Source organism: Chiroxiphia lanceolata, chromosome 10 (assembly GCF_009829145.1).
Source record: "Chiroxiphia lanceolata isolate bChiLan1 chromosome 10, bChiLan1.pri, whole genome shotgun sequence".
NCBI classification, from domain to species: Eukaryota; Metazoa; Chordata; class Aves; order Passeriformes; family Pipridae; genus Chiroxiphia; species Chiroxiphia lanceolata.
The window spans coordinates 1,461,503-1,484,713 of record NC_045646.1 but is presented as its reverse complement, the minus strand read 5'-3'; the positions used below and the strand labels follow the sequence as shown (position 1 = coordinate 1,484,713).

Below are 23,211 nucleotides of genomic sequence, written 5' to 3'. Positions count from 1 at the left end.
GCCAATCTAATCTGTGCAAAACCCTACAACTGGAAAAGAGTCACTGAGAGGCTTTTTGAAAGGAAAGAGGAGTTAGAGGCCAAAAACAAGACAGTGCTTGTTTCCTTCTCTTTGAGCTCTTCCAGTGAAGGACAATTTATGAAAAAATAATCTATTTTGTTGGCAAACAGCAACCCCCACTGCAATGAACGTTCCTGACATGTCAAGTCCTCCCCTGGAATTCTTCTACGTGTCTCTCACCTGCCACAATCCTAATTAGATTATTATTGGCTCAATAGCCACAAACAAACCCAACAAATTAATACTCGAGCCATAAATCCAAAGTCTGGGCCAGAACAACGAGACACGACTGCTCTGCATCAAACCTGGACATTCACCTTGGTAATAAAGACAGAGTGCAAACACACAAGGAACTGCAGAAAAATGCCATGTTCTCTTTCAAAGCATATTAAGAGAAACTTTCTTGTTTAACTCAACTTCACCACCAGGAAAAAAAATACCACGTACAAGTTATTGGAAAGGTAAAATAATTTCAAATATCAATTGCAGTTGTTCAGGGCAGATAAATTATTAATACTATATATATATTTAATGGGAATATGGTACATCTATAAAACATGTCAGGTCATTATTAGTCTGCAATTTGAAAATGCATGTAGTTGAGGGAGTTAAATATAGATAATATGGAGGAGGGTTATTTATTGTTAAATATAAAGAGAGTGAAAACAAAACTAGGCAGCAGCAGAGCCAGAGCTTAAGCCTGAAAGGAAACTGGTGCTAAGAGGAAAAAAGTTGTATCAATCCAGCAGTTTGGACAGTTGGTAAGCGAAAAAACACATTTCAAAATAAGGGAATATTTAAGATTTAAAAAAATATCATCCCAGGTGCCAGGGAAAAGCAGGATGAAGCAAATACAATCCCCGGGACAACCAAGAGCCCCGTTTGCAGAGCTGAGAAAATGAATTCACCAGACACAGCCACCAGCTCAGCCCAGCAACAAACAATTCTGCACCTCTAAATTCTGTTAATCACATAATCAAACATGGGAGGAGGTAAAAACCTTGGAAAAGCAACAGTTACTGGAAAGTTGGCCCAAAGAGCTCAGGGATGCAGCCGGAGAGGAGAACTGAGGGGGGACACCACTGGAGGTTCTGCTTGTTCTCCAGCAGTTGGTTTGTCACAAATTGAGTTCTCCAGATCCAAGCCTCCTGGGCCACCTCACCTGACTGCCCAGGAAGATGAAGGTGCCTCCTCTGCCACAACACCTTGACTATCCTACAAAGAGCCTTTGGAAAGGCTCCACACACAGTGCTGACAACACCCAGACTCCGGCTCAGCTCGACCACGCTGCCACCAAAGAGCTGGAGAACCCACAGCAGGTCAAGAACTGGGTGGAAAACTCCAGGCACGATATTTCAACGGGTTTGTGATGCAGAGGCAGGACTGTGGGAGCAGTTGTGGTCAAAGTAAGGGCAGTACTGGCTGGGATTTGGGATGGGAGAACAGCTGGGAAAACAGCTCCCACCAATCCGCTGGAATTGGGAACTTCACTCTATCAGTGCCAGCAGGAGGGGATTTTCTCCCCACTGCATTCCTTTGGAAACCAGAAATTCCTCCTGGGAGGGGGGTGAGGCCCTGCCACAGGTTGCCCAGAGAAGCTGTGGTTGCCCCTGGATCCCTGGAAGTGTCCAAGGCCAGGTTGGAGAGGACTTGGAGCAACCTGGGACAGTGGAAGGTGTCCCTGCCCATGGCAGGGGGTGGAATGAGATGAGCTTTAAGGTCCCTTCCAACCCAAACCAGTTTGGGATTCCATGATTTAGCTTACACAGAGGTCACCAACTGCCCTGGATACAACTGCTCCAAAGAATCTGAGGATCTTCAGCCTCATCCTCATGAGGGAAACATGTTGTACTGTTCATTTCCAGGGCTGATCTGTGGGAGGACTCAAACTGCCTCTCTTTGCTAACATTTCACCTCAAATTAGGACCATCACTGCCAGAACACACCTGGTTTCACATGACATGAATTTCTCTCACATGTTCTTAGAGTCTGCCTCAAAACAGGCCTTTTTTTCTAACCCTGCATCCCTGTAACCATGTCATGACTGGGCAGAAAAGAATGGAATTTAATTGTAATAAACTTCAGGGGATAAAATAACAAAGAAACAGAGGATAGTACATTGTCCTGGCTATTAAATAAACTAAGTGAAAAGCCACCCCTCTGATTCCCTGTCCTTCTTCATCCAAAGCTGTCTGGAAGTTCTAGAGTTCAAGGGCATAAAATCACATACACCTACATAAATGTATTCAATATCCATCTGCAGGTATACTAGATATAAACTACCATATAACCCCAAAGTTCAGGTTGATAAGAGAAGCAAATATATTCCAATAATCTGACAGCAAAACAAAAAAAGCTCAAATCAGTTGGGAACATCCAACTTGTCTCCTGCTCATCCAGGAGTTCTGAACCTACTTGACCACGAGGCAAGAGCAAAACAGTAGTTGATTTGCCACACAAAGATGCCACCAAGAAATTCCTTCCTCTCCCAACCAATTTCCAGAACTGCCACTGCTTAGTCTGAAGAAAAAGCAACCAGAAAAAAATATGAGCTGCAGGAAAGTTTAAGTTGTATAACCCTGTAGGAAAGACATTTTACATCTTTTTTTACATCCTTCCAAAAAAAAAAAAAAAAGGGGGGAGGAAAACTTGAATTCTTCATGAGGGAATAAAGTAACAAATTCTATTAGCAAATGAATCCATCAGACTTTGTAATGAATTTATACACACACGAGTAGTTATTCCATCCTTGATACAGCTGGAAGCTATTTGGGAAAACAAAGGTCCAGCTTCCTTTGAGGACTCTAAATAAACACACCAAATATTCCTCTCTGGTGACTCTGCATCTGCCACGACAGGAGGATCTGGATGTATCACAGAGCCCTGAGAAAGGGTCAGATCCATTGTCCAGATGGAATCACTGCCCAGGCAATTATTTGTTGTAAATTTGACAACACCTCTGATATTGTGGTGAAATGTTGAGGAGCAGAAAGGAGAGGTTTGGAGGTTGAAATGTTCCACTTCCCTCGTGCCTCGGCTCAAATCAGTGACAGGAAAATGCTGCTCCTCTGTCTGCCTGGGACAAGAGCAGGATTTTAGGTTTTGTGGTGGTAAAACCCCTCAAACTGAGACCCTGGTGATGGTTTGAGCTTCAGGACACTGTGATATTTGTGTATATTTATATCCACAGATTGAGATTAGACTGAGGGGACTTACCTAAACAGATGTTTAAAATGTTTAAAACCTGCAAAAATACCCCCCAAAAAACCACTCTGGAGCAGAACAGCACCATCAGCGTCTACATGAGGCACTCAAACAGGGAGGTACCACCAGCATGGACCCAAAACTGAAACAACAGGGGAAAAAAAATCGGAATATTTCTCATTCTTCAAGTCACAGCACCATTTAAAAAGCAAAAAAAAACCTGCTTACAGACAAGATTAAGTCATTGCTTGTCCTTAGAAAGAAATACCTAATGTAGAAGACTGGGAACACTGGGACTGACTTGATTCACACCATGACCTAAAATGACACTTAAATGAAAAGCTGTGTGTCTGCTTTTACTTGACTGATAACAAATCAAACCATTCCTGTGTTCACAATTAAGAAAAGTGGCAATTTTTTTCATTAATTCAGTGATAACCAAACAGTTCAGGTGTAAATTTTAGGAGACGAAAGAGGTTTGAGGTATTCCACTTATAATTTTCACCACAGAAGTTGTACGAAGAACACAGAAAGACTTTTAGAATCTCACCTTGTTTTTCCCAAGCTAAAACCAAAACAAACTTAACATCTTTCATGAAAATTGCTGTAACATGACTATAGGATCAAGGCTCTGAAAATTCACTCATAAAAAGGCTTTAAAAACACACCAAAAAAAGTGCAAAACTATCACACCGTACACTCAAAACCTTTTGAAGACACATCATAAACAGTTTGGATATTTTCCTATTTTCCAGTGCACATCCTATAAATGCAACGATAATTTTCTAATTTACATGCAGGTTAGATGCATCTTGCTGTAATATTCTGTATTTTCCAAACACAAGGCAGATAGAGGGAAGCCTGGTCTGGTTTTAATATTCTCCTGAATGAATATTGAACAGCTTCATTCCCGAAGACTGATGAGGAATATGGAGCTGCCAGGTTTATCAGCCCCAAAAATCTGCTTTACTGGGAGTTATCACCTCTAACCCTGCTCTGTCCTTCCAAACCTCGACTCTAATGACTAATTAAAAACTCCAAGGAAAGGGAGGGAAGAAACTCTGAAAATTTCACTTAGTATTAAAAAAAAAACAAAAAAAAAGTAGTTTTTCCATTATAGAACCTGCAGTTGTTACATAAAATACTGTAAAACAAAACATACCAAAACAAGAAACAAGAAAATTTGGATTGTTTAAAAATAAATAAAGCAACAAAACTACTTGATTATTACCCTTTAAAATGTGTTATGACTGTTGTGATCAACTGATGATGCTGAGCACAAACTAATTGGTGTTAGTCCCAATTTAAATGGGTAAAAAGAGCAATTAGAATGTGATTTTTACATACCTATGCCTTTGTTTAACAAAGACCCTCGTGGAATTTTCTTCCAAGCTTTGTTGGTTTTTTTTTTGTTTAAAACAGAAAGGAACCTCCCAAACCCAGGAAATAATGACAGAGCAGCATCACTCCTGTACCACACTCAGCTCCACTCCCAAACCTGGGGGTTGGAATTAAAATGGAAACTCTGTTACTTCCAGCACTGAGAATATTATCCAAATGATTTCCAAAAAGGAATTCCAAAAATAACCCACTACCTGTGAGTCACTCCAAGCCTTCCCCAGCTCTCTTCCCAAGAGTCCCATCCCGACTCCCAGAGGTTTGACACCCCCATGGGGACGTTGGAGGGGAGGGAACGGGAACATGAGGAGATTGCAGGATGGAAAGGTGTAACATATATTAAATTAACAACACAATAAACAGGGAAAACTTGCCTGTCACCCCTCTGGCACCTCCCAGTGCCTCTCCAGGAGTCCCTGATGTCCCCCTGCCCACGGTGACACCATGAGCAGACACTTGGTTTACTGGTATGAATTTTTCATGTCTCCCCAACTTTCTTTCTCCTTCACACCTATTGGTTCCTGCTACTAATCCAACTCCAAGTCCTTGGGCCTCAAGTTCTCTTTTGGATTCTCCTTGATGCTGCCAAGAGCACGAAGAGCTTGAGTCCTGGCTGGCACTTTCCTGTTATAATTTAACATAAGGGTGGGCTGATTAACCACAGGCAATCAGGGTATTACCATTCTCTTATTTGGACTAATATCTCTTATTTGGGCTAACATTTCACTAATAAATGATGCTTTTGTTGGTTTTTACTGAGTAACTATTTTCAGTCAACCTCGCACTTTAACCGTAAGTTTAAAGAATAACTGTTCAGGTTCTGTATTAATATTAAATTACCAGAACCACATTTTTTTGTGGCAAAAACAGCCAGGCTGCCCTGTATTTTATTAGCCTCCAATTTGCTCAGCAGTGTCCTCCTGAGCTGTGTGAGTGGTTCGTGTAGGCTCACAACACCCCCCACATGGTCCTGATTACGCCCACCAGGCCCACACGCTCCCGGAGAACTTTCCCAGACACTTTCCTAATGGGATGTCACGTTAAACCTGACAGCAGGAGATAAAGCAACTCCACCCTAATTACAACATCTCCAAAAGGGGCATTTTGGAACGATGGGCACAACATTACTGATGGTGGCAGCGCCCCAACCCAAGGAGGAGTTTTTAGACAACCGGGATTCTTATACAGATTCCTTGGATATCCAGAGCTGTCAACATCTTGGAAATAGATGCTCCTAACTGCCAAACTCAGGGAAACGTCACAGATTTGACTACTCTCTTAATGCTTCATGACTAATTCCTTGGAGACACCCTTAAAAGCCCCAAAATGTAGAAACTTCCACTGGGGAATCAATCGGGAGCAAACGAGACGCTCGCGTTGAAATGTTGGGCGCTGTTTAAGGGAACAAATGAGTGAAGAAAGGAGTGGATCTGAACATATGCCACCGCACTGAAGTTGCTAAAAGGGTCTGTTGGAAGAATATTTGCTTTCCAGGGAAGCTAATATGCCACAAGAAGGGCCGGTGATGAAAGAGCCCCGAGTCGCGTGGAAATCCAAATATAGCGACAGACACAATTATTTTACTAATTGCTAATGAATGCAGTCAAGTGGCTTCAAAAAGCCAAACTTTGCTTGGACTACTTCGGGTTTTGACCTCTGCATGAGCAAATGCATTTCAAACCCGAGCCCACCAAACCTGATTAACGGCGCCAGCCGAGGCCGGGCGCGGAGCGGCGGCTTTTTCCCCCCCACCACCATATCTATCACATGGCCCCGAGGATAGTTAAATGAACCTTAAAATGGCTACAAACAGCTCAATGACTACACAGACTCCTGCCAATTAGAAATAATTAGGCAGTGATTTTGGTGGGGAGGCTTTTTAAGTGCATCCATAATGATGCAACGGCGCTGATTAGCGCTCTCAGCCGGGCCCCGCTCAAACGGCCCCGCGATAATTATGCGGCGCTCACAAAGCCTCTGCACATCTCTGTACTTCACCTCCCCGCACTGAAAAAAAAATCCACTTCATTACCTCCAGTAATTAATCCTCCATTAATTGCAGGAAAAAGGCCCAGTTTACCGGGCTTCGTTTCTAATTATCTTATAAATAGTTATGGTTCTAATTAATGTGTTCATTAGGCTGGATATCTCTCTCAAAGCCACGCTCAGAGCAAAGGTGCCGCTTTTGAGAGAGGAAGCCTAACTAGCCATAAGGTGAGGCCATTTTGGTTGTATTTGCTTTTATTTTAGTATATTCAACCTCCTAATTGGCATTTAAAATCTAATTTGGAAGAACTTCAAGAAGACGATATAGGAGAAAAATAGGAAAAAGAGGTTTCTCGGGTTTTTTTCCCCGTTCTCCAATCAAGAAGCTCAGAGCTTTAACAGGCAAACTTTTAGCAAATCTTTTTGATATGGACTGGGAACAGATTTTCAGTGCTAAGCCACAGATTAATTTAAATTCTATCACAATGCAGCTCATCCCTGCATGTTTTCACAGAGGAGAAGCAAAAACTAGAGAAGAAAAATAGATATCTAAGAGTATATGAATAATTTAAAATAATAAAACCACACTACTGCCCTTGCCTTCACTTCCAGGATATAAATCAGCGGCACAGAATTACAACAAAAATTTAAATCATTATTTCAGCTGAGCATAATCTAAACCTTTCAATTCATTGAGAGATTTTCACTTTGCATTACTAGAAGATGATACGACCCAATGAAAGCCACAACTGGAGACTCTCTTAAAGGAATATTTATGGATAATCGACTCCAGATTGAAAGCATATGTTTCACAGGACTTTGGAGGTTTGCATATAAATATTTGCAGAAAACTTAAAAATTCTGTATTAAAAAAAAAATCTACAGGAATGCAACCAAAATATGTTAGTTATGCTTAAAATTACGGCATAGATGTTAAATTCCCATCTTCTCCTAGATTTTAATTGTTTTACATAGACATTATATTTAAATAAATCTCTCTCCAGTTACATAACGTGCAAAGAAATACAAGTTTTCACATTTTTCCTAATGTGATCACATATTTAGCATCAATTTTTTTGCTCACATAGTTACTCAAACCCTATTTTAGCAGCAAAAGGACAAAAACTCGACATGTGCCTGAAATTATCTCCATTTTTTTTTTTGATACCCTTTTCTTCCTGTAACATCACACCTCAGTAAAATCTGGAATCACTGAAGTCAAGTGCAGCTTTGCCAAAGTTTGATGCCAATAAACCTGGATTAGGACCAGATGAAGTGTTATCAGCTCTTCACGTTCTGGCTCTTGGATTTTTGGGAGACTCAGTGTCTTCCCTTGGAAACTGGAAAACTCCAAGTGTCTCAAAGTTCAGATGTGGGAGAACCAGCACCAAAGGATGAAAGGGACAGTCAGGGAAGAGTCACAGTATCCCAATTTTATTCAGCTTTATCTGGCATGAACCCACTCCCAAAGCTCACTCTGGCCATGATACCACCAAAATTAGAAGCTGCCCACCTGGATCTTGAAGGACAATTGATTTTCCTGGGATAAAATTTGTTTGAAAGGTACCAAAAGCCCTGAGTGCAGCAGGGACTGTCCTGCTCACACACAGCCAGGTCCTGCTATGGAGCAAAGGCTGAAATCCTGGACCAAAGGGAGCAAAGAACTCCAGGGCACAGGTGGTGGCTTATAGAGAATCATGGAATCACAGGATGGGGTGGGTGGGAAGGGAATTGAAAGCTCATCCAGTCCCACCCCTGCCATGGGCAGGGACACCTTCCACTAGCCCAGGTTGCTCCAAGCCCCGTCCAACCTGGCCTTGGACACTCCCAGGGATCCAGGGGCAGCCACAGCTTCTCTGGGAAATCCATTCCAGCCCCTCACAGGCAGGAATTTCTTCCCAATATCCCACCTAAACCCACTCTTTGCCAGTTTAAAGCCATTCCCCTTCTATCACTGCAGGCCCTTCCTGGATCACCCCCCCCTAAAGCTGCATTAGGGCTGTGACATCACCTCACTCCAGCACCCACAACCTCAGGGATGGACTTCACCACATCCAACAGCATTCAGGCTGATGTCTTGGAACACATGGGATTGACAGCTCCTTGTGTTCTTCTTCTACAGCACAACTGTTTCTCTTGCTCAGGTTCTTTACATTCTGATGAGTCCCACAGAAAAAAATAGTGTAAACCACTTTTTTCAGCAGAAATACAGGTTTTTTGCCAGCATGTTGAACTAGATTCTGTTACTGCCATGTGTTATTAGAATTAAAAAGAATGAAAGACGGGAATAGAGGAACCAGTAAATTTTTACTACTAAATTCTATTATTTTCATATATCAATAATACTGATAATAGTATAAATATAATAATATGTACATATAAGTAAATAATAGCTATGTGACAACATAACTATATTAATGATATTGTTATATTAGTTGTGTATTAATATTATGCATTATACATAATATATATTATGGTACATTATGATATATAATATTTTAATACACTTAATACATATACTATATCATAATATAGTTTATATATTAGTATCATATCAATAATACCAACACATTGATGCTCATATTTTGATTTAACTCCTTCAATTCACTCTGATTTCACTCTTTCACTCCTAGAAACCATCTCTGGGAAGAGCAACAATTTACCCAGTAGAGAGTGAAGGTCTAAGATTCCCAAAGCATCCTAAGACATCTGCTCTGTATTGGTTTGCAGAGCTGCTCGAGAAACACGAGCTCTGCAGCAAGAAAACAGATTCTATTTCATGGCCAGAGCTCTGGGAGTAAAGAAAAGGAGGATTAAAGAAAACAGTTAAAATACACGATGGTTCAGAACGGAGAGATGTTGAAATCAAAACCAATCCTCCACTAAGGGATCACATTCTTGAGTGCCTTTCCCAAACAGAAAACTGAAGCGTTCAAACAAACCAACCTGCACATCCACCTTTTCCAAAGGGAGAAATAAGAGGGTTTACAAAAATAAGCAGCTCTACTCCAAACATCTTCTGTGCCCACGACACCTGGACCGCTCAGAAACCAAGTTTCTGTGTAATGAGGCTCGAGGCTGAGCCTAAATGAACAGCACTTATGCATTCACAGCTTTTTTTAAGGCTGGTTTTTGTTTTATCCCAATGAAAGGCATCAAAGGCCCTGTCCCTGGCAGCTCTGTGCCCTCACTGATAACTGGAGGGCCCTCGGCACTGCCTTGGGAAGTTTGATTTCCCCAAGCGGTCAATTAGGGCTGGGAATGTGCTCCTGGGGGGGCTGGTGCTCCAGGACATCTCCAGTGCTTCACCTCCACGGCTTCCCAGGACAGCCAGGGACACAAACTGCTCGGGTCCGCTTGGAAAAAGTCAATTCTTGCAATTGAGAACTGGATTTTTAGAGACTGTTGGTGAAACAACCTGGAACTCAACAGGAGCCCAAATAAAACTGCAGGTTTTGACATAATGGGGGAAAACAAACAGGATTTGATGTTACCAACCACAGAAAAACTAAAAAGATCACATGAGCAAACTCAGTGATCTGAATTTCACTTTATTGGAAGTTTCATGGGAGAAATGCTACAATATCTTAATTAAATATATATTAATATAAATTAAATAGATGTTCTAATGGACCAGAGGCTTCCAATTTTCCCACCAGTAAGAAGAGAGACAAATATGTAATATTTACACTGATTCCTTGCACAATCATGTGGGTCTGTACAGCTGGTTGTACATGAATGTGTTCATTTGTGTAGAAAAGACAGGAGTAAAATACATCCTAAGGAGCAGATCAATACTTTAAAGGAATAGAGGCTCCAGTAGCTACAACCAGGCAAAAAAAAAAAAATAAGCAATCCTAGAAGCATGGAATGGTTTGGGTTGGAATTTCCAAAGCAATATGCTGATTAAATAGCATTGTTTGATTTTTTATAGGACTCCTGTCTGCTTCTCCTTGGAAAATTCTTGGATCCCTTTCCAAAGAGCTATTTTCAAAGTCTTTTTATAGATTAAGAGTTTTAAGAGCTTCTCTACGTGTGCCCAACCTCGTTCTTTGCAGTTGTCTGGTCAGTTCTTGTTTCTTCCAGCAGAGAAAGGGTCGTGTTTGTCCCAGTCCCTGTTCCAGTCCCTGTTCCAGTCCTGCTGCTCTCCCTCAGTTCTGCTGCTGTTCCTCAAATTTCCCTTCCATCTCCTCCCCAGCAGACAAACCAACCCACCCTGTGTGATGGCTGTGGGATGGTCAGGCCAGAAAACCTTCCCTTCATTCCCTTCCCTTCTCCTGGAACATCACCTGTGCTGACACTCAGTCCCACAGCAGGACCTCTGCTCTTACCTGGAACAACTTTAATCAGTTTTAATCAACTTTAAACCAGACATCTGCATCAGACTGAAATTCAGTCTTTCTTCATGACATCCTTAAGATCAGCCTTCTAATTTTACACAATTACATTGAGCCATTCCATTACAGCCTGTAAGTAAAACCTGTATTTTGAATACAACTTAGCATAGATCATGGTCTTGATCCAACAGTTTTTATCAGCTGATAAGTCAGGTTTTAATTTGGAAAGACTCTGACACGTTAATACCCCTCTAAAATAATATGGAGAAAAGAGAGATTAACTGAAGAGAGACCCATTTCAAGTAACAGAAATACAAAAGCACTCAATGATAATATCTTTAAAAAGTGTTAACATTTCACTGTGCAACACTGACTTTCCACTAAAATATACAACAGCAACAGATAAGAAGATATTTAAAAAGGAAATTCTTAAAGACCAAAGGAGAGGTCGGTGGGATTTTACTATGATTTATTTAATGGCCCCTTTCCCATTGCACTGTTCCTAAACAGTACAAATTCTAACTGCTAAACACAAAGAATTCTGCCAAGCTGTGAGGGTTGAGCCTCAGTTAATTCCAGTTTACATTGCTGGGTAGTGGCAGCTTCACTCCACAAGCTGCTTTTCCAGCTCAAAACCAAGTTTATCCCAAAGCCGCTCCAAAGAAGCAGGTCCCTGCCCCTGGACTGCAACAACTGCACACATTTCAGTATTAAATTAATTAGGCTGGAAGGATGGTAAAGAAATAAGATGTAAATGTGTATCCACACACCCACACTGGGGAAAAAACCCCTGTACACTGATCAAACAGCTCCTTTAGTGACACTCCAAAAGCAGCAGCGCTACAGGCACGTTATTTTACACTTAAAATTTCCTCTCCTTCACTATCTATAGATGTACTTGGGGAGTTTGGGTCAGTTTTTAAGCTGAACTGCATTAAAGGTATTACAAAGCAGCAGTTTGGAGTTTAACATGAAGCAAAAAGCCAAAAACACTTGGCAGACAATAAAGCAAACTTGCATATTTAAAGGCAATTATAGTGGGATACTCTGTAATCACAGGATTGTCGGAAATCAAGGAACACGGGGTAACATTTGGGGGTTAATTCTATTTAAAGCTCGGTGAATTAGAAGATTTGTGCTATGAGCCCTGATGCAGAGTATTTTCTATATGATTACATATATATATATATATATGATTAACTTGCAGGAACAATCACAGCAAAAACTCCAAAAATATTAACCCGGCTCCATCCACCCGGGAATTACACGAGGGCTGAGCTTCCCCATCCCAGAGAAGCACAATATTCTAATAAGAACTCTCCTAATCTTCAGCCAGCAATAATTTCCAGCTGATATTATTATTCTCATTTCCTTGAATAATATCCATACTCCAGGGCCATTTTCCTCCTCATATTCAATATCGTGCGTGCTCGGATGGAGATTCCTGTCCTCATATCCTGTCACAGTATCAATCACTGCCTCCTGTCCACTCAATCCCCGTTTGATTTATCAGCCACCAGCTCTCTGGACTCCATAACTCGACCCAAACCATTTTAGCAAGACAGTGACAAATCACACCCGGGATCACATCAACCTGTTCCACTTAGGAAAGTCGGGAAGGGGAGCTGTGACATCCCTGCACCGGCAGCCCCCGTTCCCTCCCCTCCCCAGCCTGATGTATATTAATGAGGAGCTGCTATTCGCAATGCTCCTTCCACATCAGCATCTAATATGATCAAATTAGGAAATGGGATGATTTATTAAATTCCCGTGGAGCTCAAATATTCCTTCCCCTCGCCGGGTGGATGCAGAGAGGGAGCTGTTGCTTCCAATTTCCCCGCCCGGGCTGTGCCGCCGCTTCCACGGGCGAGTTATTGGCTTTAAAATAAAGATTGCGAGGAGGCGAAATGTTATTAAGCAAATGCTCAGTAAAACAAACTAAATCGGTTTTAAAAATTCCTAATTTAATGTAAAATCTCGCTTGTTTCGCCCAAATTCAGTTTGTGATCTTATTAAGTCGTATTTGCATCGTGCTGCCTCGCTGGAGGACAGCTCGGAATTTATGGCATTACCAGGAAGCCCCACTTTTTTTTCCCACTCTAAAAAAAAAAAAAAAAAACCTGCTTCTAAAACAAAATACTTACAAAGGCACAGGTTTCCTTCTCAAACAAAGCACGAACGTTACCAAGAAGCCCCGTTTTTACGACTATAAAACTGCATCCCAAATAATTGGAGTTACAAATGCAGAAGTTTTCTCCTCCTCTCAAATCAAGTGCAAACATCACCAGGAAGCCCCACCATAAAAACAGCTTCTAAAACAAAATACTTATAAATGCACAAGTTTTCTTCTCAAATATAGCACAAACATTACCAGGAAGACCCATTTCTTTGACTCAAAAAAACACATTTCAAATAAAATAGTTATAAATGTACAAGGTTCCTTATCTTCTCAAATGCAGCACAAGCATCACCAGGAAGCCCCACTTTTTTGACCCTATAAACTGCTTCTAAAATAAAATAGTTATAAGTGCACAGGTTTTCTTCTCAAATAAAGTACAAAAATATGGGTTAAGGTTACAAATAAAACCTACTTAAAATCTTTTTGAATGTGTCATTATAAAAACCCAACTTTCCCAATTAAAATTGGATATATTTCAGTGTTTTACACTGTTGGAGATCCGTAGATCACTCACTCAAATAAAATACCTATTAAAGTTAAATATCACTTTAGTAATAAAGTTATTTAAAAAAAAATGCACTGCAGCCACACAGACTTTTAACAACACCTTCATTACCTTGAAAAACCAACTTAAATCTTAATTTGACAGGGGACTGTGGAGGGAAAAGACATTACAGGATACAGAATTTGTGCCACCTGCATGATTGACACCAAAAACAATTCCAGGGATTTAAAGACACCGTGTCATGGATCTTAACTCCCAATAGGAAGCTTGTTTTCTAAGGTCAGACCCATAATAAATTAAATTAAATTTGAAATGACCTAAAGGTGATAATACTGGGAAGGTACAAGGGGAATGTTACAAATCCAAGGGGGACAGAGATGATCTTCCCTTTCCTGCTGCATCCCAAACTGCTGCTCTCCTGTGGGGAAGGAACTTTCCCTCCCTCCCCTGGCAATGCAGAAGTTGGGGATCCACAGGAATATTCCAGTGGGTCCCACACTGCTCACTGCAGGAACTCAAGGGGCTGCCTGAGTTACTTTTAGCAGTTATTTACAGGTGTTTCCTTCAGTATCTACCTGTAAAAGTCACATGAAAAGAAGTTGTCCCACCCCAGGCAAAGAAAATAAGGAATTCCAGCTGGAATTTATGAAAATTCCCTTTCAGCAGTACAAATGCCTACATTTCCTAAGACAAACTGTCTCTGCATCTCTACATTTGAGTGGATTTTCCTTGTCTGATTTCTTTTTTAATTCCACTTGTGGTATCCACAACCTCCACAGCTTAATTCCTTTATCCCTAAGATCCATCTCCTATTTCCCAGGACCTGCCCCCACCTGACTTCCCTCCCTCCACACCTGCCCCAGGTCAGACACGGAAGGAGGTGGGAAACCCTCAATCCTTCATCATCTTTTCCCACCATTTTTACTCTTATCTTGATTTTTTATACCCCTCCATCACATTCCCTCTTTCCCCCACGACCCCTTTTCCAGCCTGAAGAATCCTGAGTCCTCTGTGGAAAGCTGGTCAGCCCTTGGATTGAGTGATTTCAAGGCAAAAAGGGGATTATTTGGCATCACTGCAACTGCCTCAACACCACAAGCAGGGCAAACACAGGCCTGGAGTAGCAGCAAGGATTTAACTCTGCTCCAAAAATCAGATTAATCCACGGCTTCTCAGGGTAACATTACAGCAGACTCGGGGAAAAAAATGACAATAAAGGGCTTAATGTGTCCTGTTGGGTTTAGTTCCAAGTTTTTAGACTCTTCTGGTATCATTTAGGATGTTATTTATAAATATTTTCCCTGAAGAATCACGTCTGTGCACAGGAAATGCATTTAAAGCAACATGCAGCTCTACCCTCTACAGAACTGCAAAGTTGGAATATTTTACACATGAAATATTTCATACCCAATATTTGTCATGTTTTTAGGTGCCTAATTTCCATATATTTCAATGATGATTAAAATCATCAAAACCCTTGGAAAAGAGACCATTAGATTATTGCTAATGAAAGCTGCAATTTTGTATTATTACAATAAAAACCCTTTTTAAATCAGTTTATCACATTTCCTAACACTGAGTACGTGACAGGCTGAAAAACCTTCATTTTCACCTCATCCTTTGCACTTTTCAGTGGCTTAAAACTGATTTTCTTGATAGAAAAGGTGGATATTCCCAGGAATATTTCTACAGGCAGCACAGCAGCTTATCTGGGGTGTCCAGCTCCGATGCTGAGGATTCTCAGAGACACATCAGGCAGTTTAAATAACCAAATTTCTACTACAAAGGCACTGCAGCAATAAGTGTTCAGGCAACTATTGTAATGAACAGCTGGGAAAAACTCAGGGCAGAATACAAATAAGAGAAAGTGGAATATTCTCATCTTTCGACAACAATTTATCAGCATTTAGAGGCAACAATTCTACTGTTTGGTATATAAGGATAGATAAATATAAATATATATAAATAACAGATTTAATAAATTCTTAGTGCAGAGACACAAAATTACTTGGCTGAAGATTTGTAAACACACACCAAAACAGCTCTGATCTGCCTGATACACTCAATTAGTTTAAAACCAATCAAAAATGCTAACAGTAATTCTGGTTCAACTTGAGTTACCAAACTTCTTAATTGAAAAATACACACAAATTGAGCTCCTTCTAATTATAAAAGTAAAGCAGATTTCATAGCACAATTTGCAACTTCTGAGCCAGATTTAAACACTGAAATCGGGGTTATTATTGAAAACATTCATTTGTCACAAAGCAATTTATGACAAAACTCAGCACTGTAGATATCTGAAATATTAATGAAAAATTGCCTAACTAAATACTCATCTTTTTCCAAGGGGAAATACAGATGAGAAAAGAAGTTTATTCTGATCTTCGGGGAGCCAATGTTGGGAATTATGGAAACCAGCAACCAAAAAAAAATCCACAAGGAATTTTAAGATGATTCTGTGAAAACAAGTGACTTTATTCATGCTTTTTGCACTTGGTCAGATGCAAAATAAATAACTTCTCTCCAAATTGTTTCACCAGTGTAACTGAAAGGTTTATTGGATGAAAAGCACTCCAGAGGGATTTCAAATCAGGAAGAGTTCCAAGGGGAATGGAGTTTGCAGGAACACCCATATCCATTATTTCTGGTGTATTCCAAGCTCACTAATCAGGAGGTTTTAAATTCATGTTGTCACACTGAAAATGCTATTTATTTTTTTTTCCCTAGGGAAGAGTCTTACCTTCTGGTTCTACTTTTTGACCTGGATCTTTGGGACCTGTAGGATTTGCCTCTGCCCCTGGAGCGGCTCCGGCTGCGTTTCCTCCTGGAGCCGTAGGAAGAGCTGCTGCTGGATCTGTGCCTGCGCCTGCAACACAACCAGGCTGGGAGTGGGTCACTGCCCCTCAAAACCCAAAGGAACAGGCACAAAAACATGAAAATGACTTCAAAACAAGGCACCAACCTGTGGGGTTTATACTCAAATCCCACTATTCCTCCGGAACAAGTGACTCCCATTCACACGGGCAGTGTTGCCTCAAAGAGCTGATACCCCAGAACACACAGCCCAGGCCACCAGAGCTTGGGCTGCTCTCCTCAAAGTGCTCTTAATAATCAACTAATCAGTGTTAATTTATTCCATCTGAGCTGGGGAGTTTCCTCCTGAGTTCAATCAGGAGTCACTGGGGTGTCTTCCTTTGCCCCTCCCACCCAGTTTCCTTTATTCGAAGAATAAATTCTTACACACAAAGGAGAAAACTAAAAGAACAGATACTAAATTACACCAACTAACCCCAAAACTGGGAATGGGGATATCTTTCAGGTCTTAATTTTAAGATTTCCTCTCCATCTCCCTAATAGTTAACTAAGCAACAATTAAAATACTAATGAGAACCTCCATATTTTTGACTGTTTGATTAATATCAAAATATAACAGCACAGAAACCCTCCTTTAATTCAGGGTGTGCTCAGTGTGATATGTGATTATCCAGCACAAGGGAAAGGGGCTGCAGGAGCTGGAAAACTGGAAGAGATATAGAGGTTAACTGCTAAAGAACAGGTATTCACCTGGCAAAGGAATGTAGCTTTCCTGCTGGCTTTGGAACAGGAATCTTAGAAACTGCTGCTTTTCATTTCTCAGGGTCAGGGATAAATCCGGCAGGACCCAGCGTGTAAAACTGCCAGGAGCAAATGTCCCAAACTAAGGGCACAGCCAAGGCTCCAGCCAGACCCTAAAACCAGACCCTTTGGTCTTTCCTGGACCCAGTTTCAGTCACTGGTCCCCGTCCAGCCCCTAATCCCCCTGGGAGCCCTGGGGTGTGTGGGAGATGGCCATGCCTGCCCTGGACTAACGGGATCAGAGCTCGTGGCAGCAGCACAGGGCTGGGATGGCAGCACAGGGCTGGGATGGCAGCCCAGGGATGGCAGCCCTTGGCATCCCACCGTGTGCCCTCAGGGCACGGAGAGGCTGGGAAGGAGCACAGGGAAAGGGGTGGAGATGAACAGCTGAGACACTCCTCCCCAGTCAGCTCATCCCTCTTCTACCAGCTTCAGGAAGGGCTGTCAGGAGCAGTTCCAAATATATTCACAGGGCAGCCAGACACAAGGAGAACTTTCCAGCTCCACACTGACCAGAAGTCAGGCTGAGACAACCAGGATGGGACCATGGAGATGCTCCAAGGGCTGGAGCCCCTCTGCTCTGGAGCCAGGCTGGGAGAGCTGGGGGGGTTCACCTGGAGGAGAGAAGGCTCCAGGGAGACCTGAGAGCCCCTTCCAGGGCCTAAAGGGGCTCCAGGAGAGCTGGAGAGGGACTTGGAACACAGGATGGAGGGACAGGACACAGGGAATAGCTTCCCACTGCCAGAGGGCAGGGCTAGATGGGATATTGGGAAGGAATTATTGGCTGTGAGGGTGGTGGGGCCCTGGCACAGGTTGCCCAGAGAAGCTGTGGCTGCCTCATCCCTGGAAGTGTCCAAGGCCAGGTTGGAAAGGGCTTGGAGCAACCTGGGCTAGTGGAAGGTGTCCCTGCTGGATAAAAAAAGAAAGTTGTTTTACTTGGCTGGGTTTCACCTGTTTTAATGAGGAAGTTCCCTTTGGATCTCCAAATTCCCTGCTTTAGTACTCCCGCATGGTGAAGGTGGTTTGGGTTTTTCTGGTCAGGGGGGTGGGTTTGCCTTTCTAACTTTGCTCAAAACGAAAACATTTCACCAAGAAATCAGAGAAAACCTGATTCAAACACTTCCAGCTCCAGCTCAGTTTGTAAAAATCAGCAACGACGAATTCCTACAAACGCACCTTTTCTCGTAGTGGGACCAGGACTGGAGATCCCGGGAGCGCGACCTGGACCTGGATTTCCTTCCCGATTTCTTCCGGCTGTAGGTCCTGCTGTCCGAGGAGCTGCTGGAGGAGGAACGTCTGCGGTGCTTCTTCTTCCTCCTGCTCCTGCTCTCCTCCTCCGTGTCCGAGGAGCGCCGGCCCATCTTCACCTGCGGCAAACAAACGGCACAACTGGGACAACATCTCCTGTCTGCACTACTTTGGTTCTCACAGATATATATAGATATATATATATATATACACACACATACACAGGTGAGCCCCCCAGCTCCCTCAGCCCCTCCTGGTGCTCCAGACCCTTCCCCAGCTCCGTTCCCTTCCCTGATCCTCCAGTTTCCAGCACGGACAGGCCAAACCGGTTCATTTTCTCCAGCCAAACTTTCCCTTTTCTCGCACTTTTTTTGCCCCCGATGCAGCAGCTCCTGATCCACAGGGAGAGGCTGGGAACAGCACAAGGGAGGAATTCACCATTAAGGAGGACTGAAACTCCTCCTAAGGACTACCAGAGCCCTGGAGCCAGGGTGAGGAAGCTGCAGCAAGAATGAGTCAGGAGGCAAGGGAACATCCTACTGGAAAACACCAAATTCTGGACTCGGCATCGACCTCAAGAATTCCCATATTTTCCCCAACAGCTCAATGCAAAATACAAGACAATCCCTTAAGCACCTGGATTTGTTTTGATGCTCATGAGAGTTCACCCACTGCCACAATAAACAGCAGCTCCATAAACTCATTTCCATGGAGCCAAATCCCTGCGGATCCCAGACGGCTCCTTGGCACACGACTCCAAGCTATCAGCCTACAAATCAGCCATTCCCAAGCTTTGCTGCTGCAAATCCCTCTATTTATTTACTTCGCTTCTCAACAGATTCTTTTTCCAGCACTTCAGAACTTGGTCCTTCAGCCAACGATTTAAATAAAACAGTTTTCAAATACTCAGATTAAACCAGCAAATCTCCGTCCACCTAAACCAGCAAAATTTTAGGAATCCTCCTAAGCTGCTGTGCAAGAGAACTACTGTCTTAAATTAAGTTATTTTACCGTCTTGCTGCAGTTATTCCACACAGATTTTGGCAAAGAGAGGCAGGGCTTTAGAGACTAGTTTATCTCATTTAAGGAACTGCAACTTTAATTGACAATCCCACAAAGGAATGTCAATTTATATCAACACACCATCTCATGCAGTCAATTTTTTCCCCTTGTAGTAAAAAGATTTCCAGAGCTCCAAGGCACTAACAGTTATTGAACAGTAAAATAAAGCTCTTCAAGGATACAATGACAGAACAACCTGCAAATGAACGTGAACCTGAAACTCAAAATGAGCAGAACTGCTTGGAAAATGAAACTACAACCCAGAGATTTTGAGTTAAAGGTTCACAGATCACAGGGAGATTAATAAAGGAGACCTGAGAAACAAAGAGTATAAAAGGCATTTCTGATGTGGGTCGTTATGAGCCACAACATCCCATTTCAACTTATGTATTGTCCGTTTTTTTAACGTCTTTTATTTTGCCATCAGCTTCCCTCCCCCTTGGGACACACAACTGGGTTAAGCAGCACATGAAACTTGGAAAATATATTACCTAAATCTCAATTTTGTGTCTCCAGGGGCAAAGAACCACGTGCCATGGCCATTCCCTAGGACAGGACAAGACCTGTGGCATCCAGGCACATCCTGGAGGAGCTCCAGGAGCACTGGATCCACCCTGGAGGAGCTGCAGGCACATGGACGAGTGAGACCCTCCACATCCTGGAGCTCCCACGGGAAAAGAGGTGCCAGAAGTGGATCCTGGGACAATTTGTGCAGCTGAGCCCTGTGGCTGTGTCCTACAGGGATATCCTGGAATTCCACAGGTGACACAGCTTGGACAGGGACAACCTTTCACCGGGGGCTTTGGACCTTCCCTGCAGTACAGGACACACTTTTTCCTGCACAGACACTTCCATAAACTATCCCAGGTTGCTCCAAGCCCTGTCCAATCCAGCCTTGGACAATTCCAGAGATGGGGCAGCAACAGCTCCTCTAGGAAATCCATTCCAGCCCCTCACTGCCCTCACAGGGAGGAATTCCCTCCCAATATCCCACCTAAAGAAAGCATAAATGACATAGGAAACAGACAGTCTTCCCAAATAAAAACCTATTTAAAGAGAGTAGTAAGAAGTTTACACTCATTAATTCATTCATCTGGCCCTGTTCAATCTTGTTTCAGAGATGTCAGGACTATTTCCTGTATTCCCTGTAATAACCTCATATCACAGATCAGCTGTAATCCAAATAATCACTGCCCACCCACACTGGTTATGTGGCACCTCTACAAAGAGGGCCCTTTAAGAAATTATAACTGATTAGAAGGATATTGATGGAAAATTGATGGAAAATGCACTGCAATATTCCAGGAGCCCCTTCTTTCCTGCTGAGTTCCTGCAAGTCCAGGGGCAGAAGCAACAAGCTGAGATGAGATGCTGCTGGAGGTCCAGCCAGGAAACAAGGGACACTGAAGTCAAAGTTATTGTATTTATTTCTCCTTAACCAGGGCTGCCTTTTTCCCTTTTCCAAGTTAAAGTTCACTAAAAGAGGAACACTTGAATCCCACCCCCAAGAGAAGCACCACAACCAGTTACCTTTGAAATCTAAAGATCAAGGAACCGCAGGAATTTTGCTACTTTCTTACAATCTCTCCCATAGGAACAAGAGCCCAGAACATTTGTGTGGTTACAGAAAACATGTTTTCTTTGACAATTTTATCAACAGCCTTCTTCCAAACTCATCAGTTTTGGACTCGAGGAAAGTGTGGCCTCAATCCAAAGTCATGAAAGAAGAATTCATTTATAATGCCAACACTCCTTAGTGTTCCTTAACATTCTAGCTCCAAATCTTTAGCTGTATTTCAGTGCTGGGTTTGGCAGTGCTGGGTCATGGTTGGACTCGACGCTCTCTTCCCACCTAAACGACTCCAGAGCGTGGGAAAAAGCCCCAAATCAAGGGGACACCACAGGTCAACCAGGAAACAGCAGAGAACTGCACTAAGACCTCAAACCAAGCCGTGGACGTGGCAACTACCTCCAGAATTCCCAGATTTCCCCCATATTTTCCATGTAAAACACGCGCCAGTCCCTTAACACCGGGATGTGCGTCGGTGCCCACGGGAGTTCACCCCGGAGCTCCCGTGGGGCCAAACCCCCGCGGATCGCGGCTCCCGGATCTCCCTGCGGACCCCGGGATAGCCACGTGGAACCCGGGATACCCCTGTGGATCCCGGGATACCCCTGTGGATCCCGGGATACCCCTGTGGATCCCGGGATAGCGCCGTGAGCGGGTCCACGTGCGGCACCGGGGTTATCGGCGTTACCCTGCACAGGAGGCCGCGAGGCGCCGGGAGCGGCCGCAGGGCACCCTCAGCCCCTGCAGCAGGGCCCTTTACCCCCCATGCCGAGCTGCGCCCCCCCGTTATCCCCGCTTTACCCCCGTTATCCCGTTATCCCGGTGTCCCGGTACCTCCTCGGAGCCGCCGCGGCCCCGGTTCGAGCCCAGCGCCTTCCGGGCCGCCGGGCAGGCAGCGCCAATCCACCGCCGAGCGCGCCCAGCCCGCCGCAGCGAGCGCCGAGACATCGATGCGCTACCCTGTTGACGCCCACGCGGGTCGGGCGGGGGACGGGGGGGGGACACGGAGGGTCCCGCTGCCCACGGGGGGTGCAGAGCACACCGAGAGCTGTCTGCACCGGGCACAGCGCCGTGACCACTGTGGCACACTGCCTGGCACGCCGCGGGTGACGGGCAGGAGGGCAGCGTCGGTGATCCCGGGTGGGGGTCCCGATCCCGGGGTGGGGGTCTCGGGGCCCACGGGGGGGTGCAGAGCCCACGGAGCGCTGTCTGCAGGGGCACAGCGCGGTGATAACGGCGACAACGCACGGGCACAGTGCGTGGCACGGCGCGGGGGACGGGCCGGAGGGGAGCGTGGGTGGTCCCGGGTGGGGGTCCCGCTGTCCACGGGGGGATGCAGAGCCCACGGAACGCTCTCTGTAGCGTGCCCAACACGGTGACCCGACACGGCGGCCACCGCAACGACCCACGGGCACAGTGCGGGTGAGGGGCAGGAGGGGAGCGTGGGTGGTCCCGGGTGGGGGTCCTGCTGCCCACGGGGGGATTCAGAGCCCGCGGGGCGCTGTCTGCATCGGGTACAGCGCGGTGACAACCGCGACGACCCACGGGCGCACTGGTGTCACGCCGTGGGGGCCGGGCGGGGAGAGCGGCCCCGGGGGGCGCGGGGGGTTCCACCTCGCAGAAATTAAGGCGGGTCGGTGTTTACAGCCCGGACAGGGTCAGTGTTTTACAGCCCCGTGGGAGAGAGGCAGCGCTCCCCGTGGGCACCGCGGGATGGAGCGCCCCGGACACGGGTGGGCACGGACCGAGCGGATCCTCCGCCGGGAACGGCGAGAAAAGCAACGAAACGATTGAATCCTTCGCTTAATTCCGCCTTTTCCCGAATTCGGTCGGTTTAACGCGAGCTCCCGAGCACGCGATCCATGCCACGGGAATGGTGGAATGCTGCGTGGGATCAACGAAAGCTCCGGCCGGAGGGGCCGGGCAGGGTCACACACCCGGGCCCCCGGTGCCCGATGCCCCCGGGACCGACAGTGCCACGTGGGAGCGGGTTTTGGAAACCGGGAGCGCGGCGATCGGGAATCGCTGCGTGTCGTGTGTAACC

General features: G+C 44.5%; 1 protein-coding gene and 1 long non-coding RNA gene across 3 annotated transcripts in view; one reads left to right on the top strand and one right to left on the bottom strand.

Annotated features, from left to right (window-relative positions):
- The window catches only part of RSRC1 (arginine and serine rich coiled-coil 1), a 104,742-nt gene extending 85,999 nt beyond the window's left edge, over positions 1 to 18,743 (bottom strand). For both annotated transcript variants that reach the window (XM_032698122.1, XM_032698123.1), the window contains exons 1-2: positions 18,464 to 18,743; positions 16,413 to 16,538 (exon numbers count right to left, since the gene is read on the bottom strand). In XM_032698122.1, the coding sequence (XP_032554013.1) occupies positions 16,413 to 16,538; positions 18,464 to 18,648 (311 nt within the window). In that variant the 5' untranslated portion in view covers positions 18,649 to 18,743. The remainder of the gene's footprint in view (positions 1 to 16,412; positions 16,539 to 18,463) is intronic.
- Positions 8,758 to 9,484, top strand: LOC116791792. Its single transcript, XR_004358868.1, has 2 exons — positions 8,758 to 8,792; positions 9,282 to 9,484. It is a non-coding gene; the product is annotated as an uncharacterized LOC116791792 (long non-coding RNA).
- Positions 18,744 to 23,211: the final 4,468 nt, after the last annotated feature.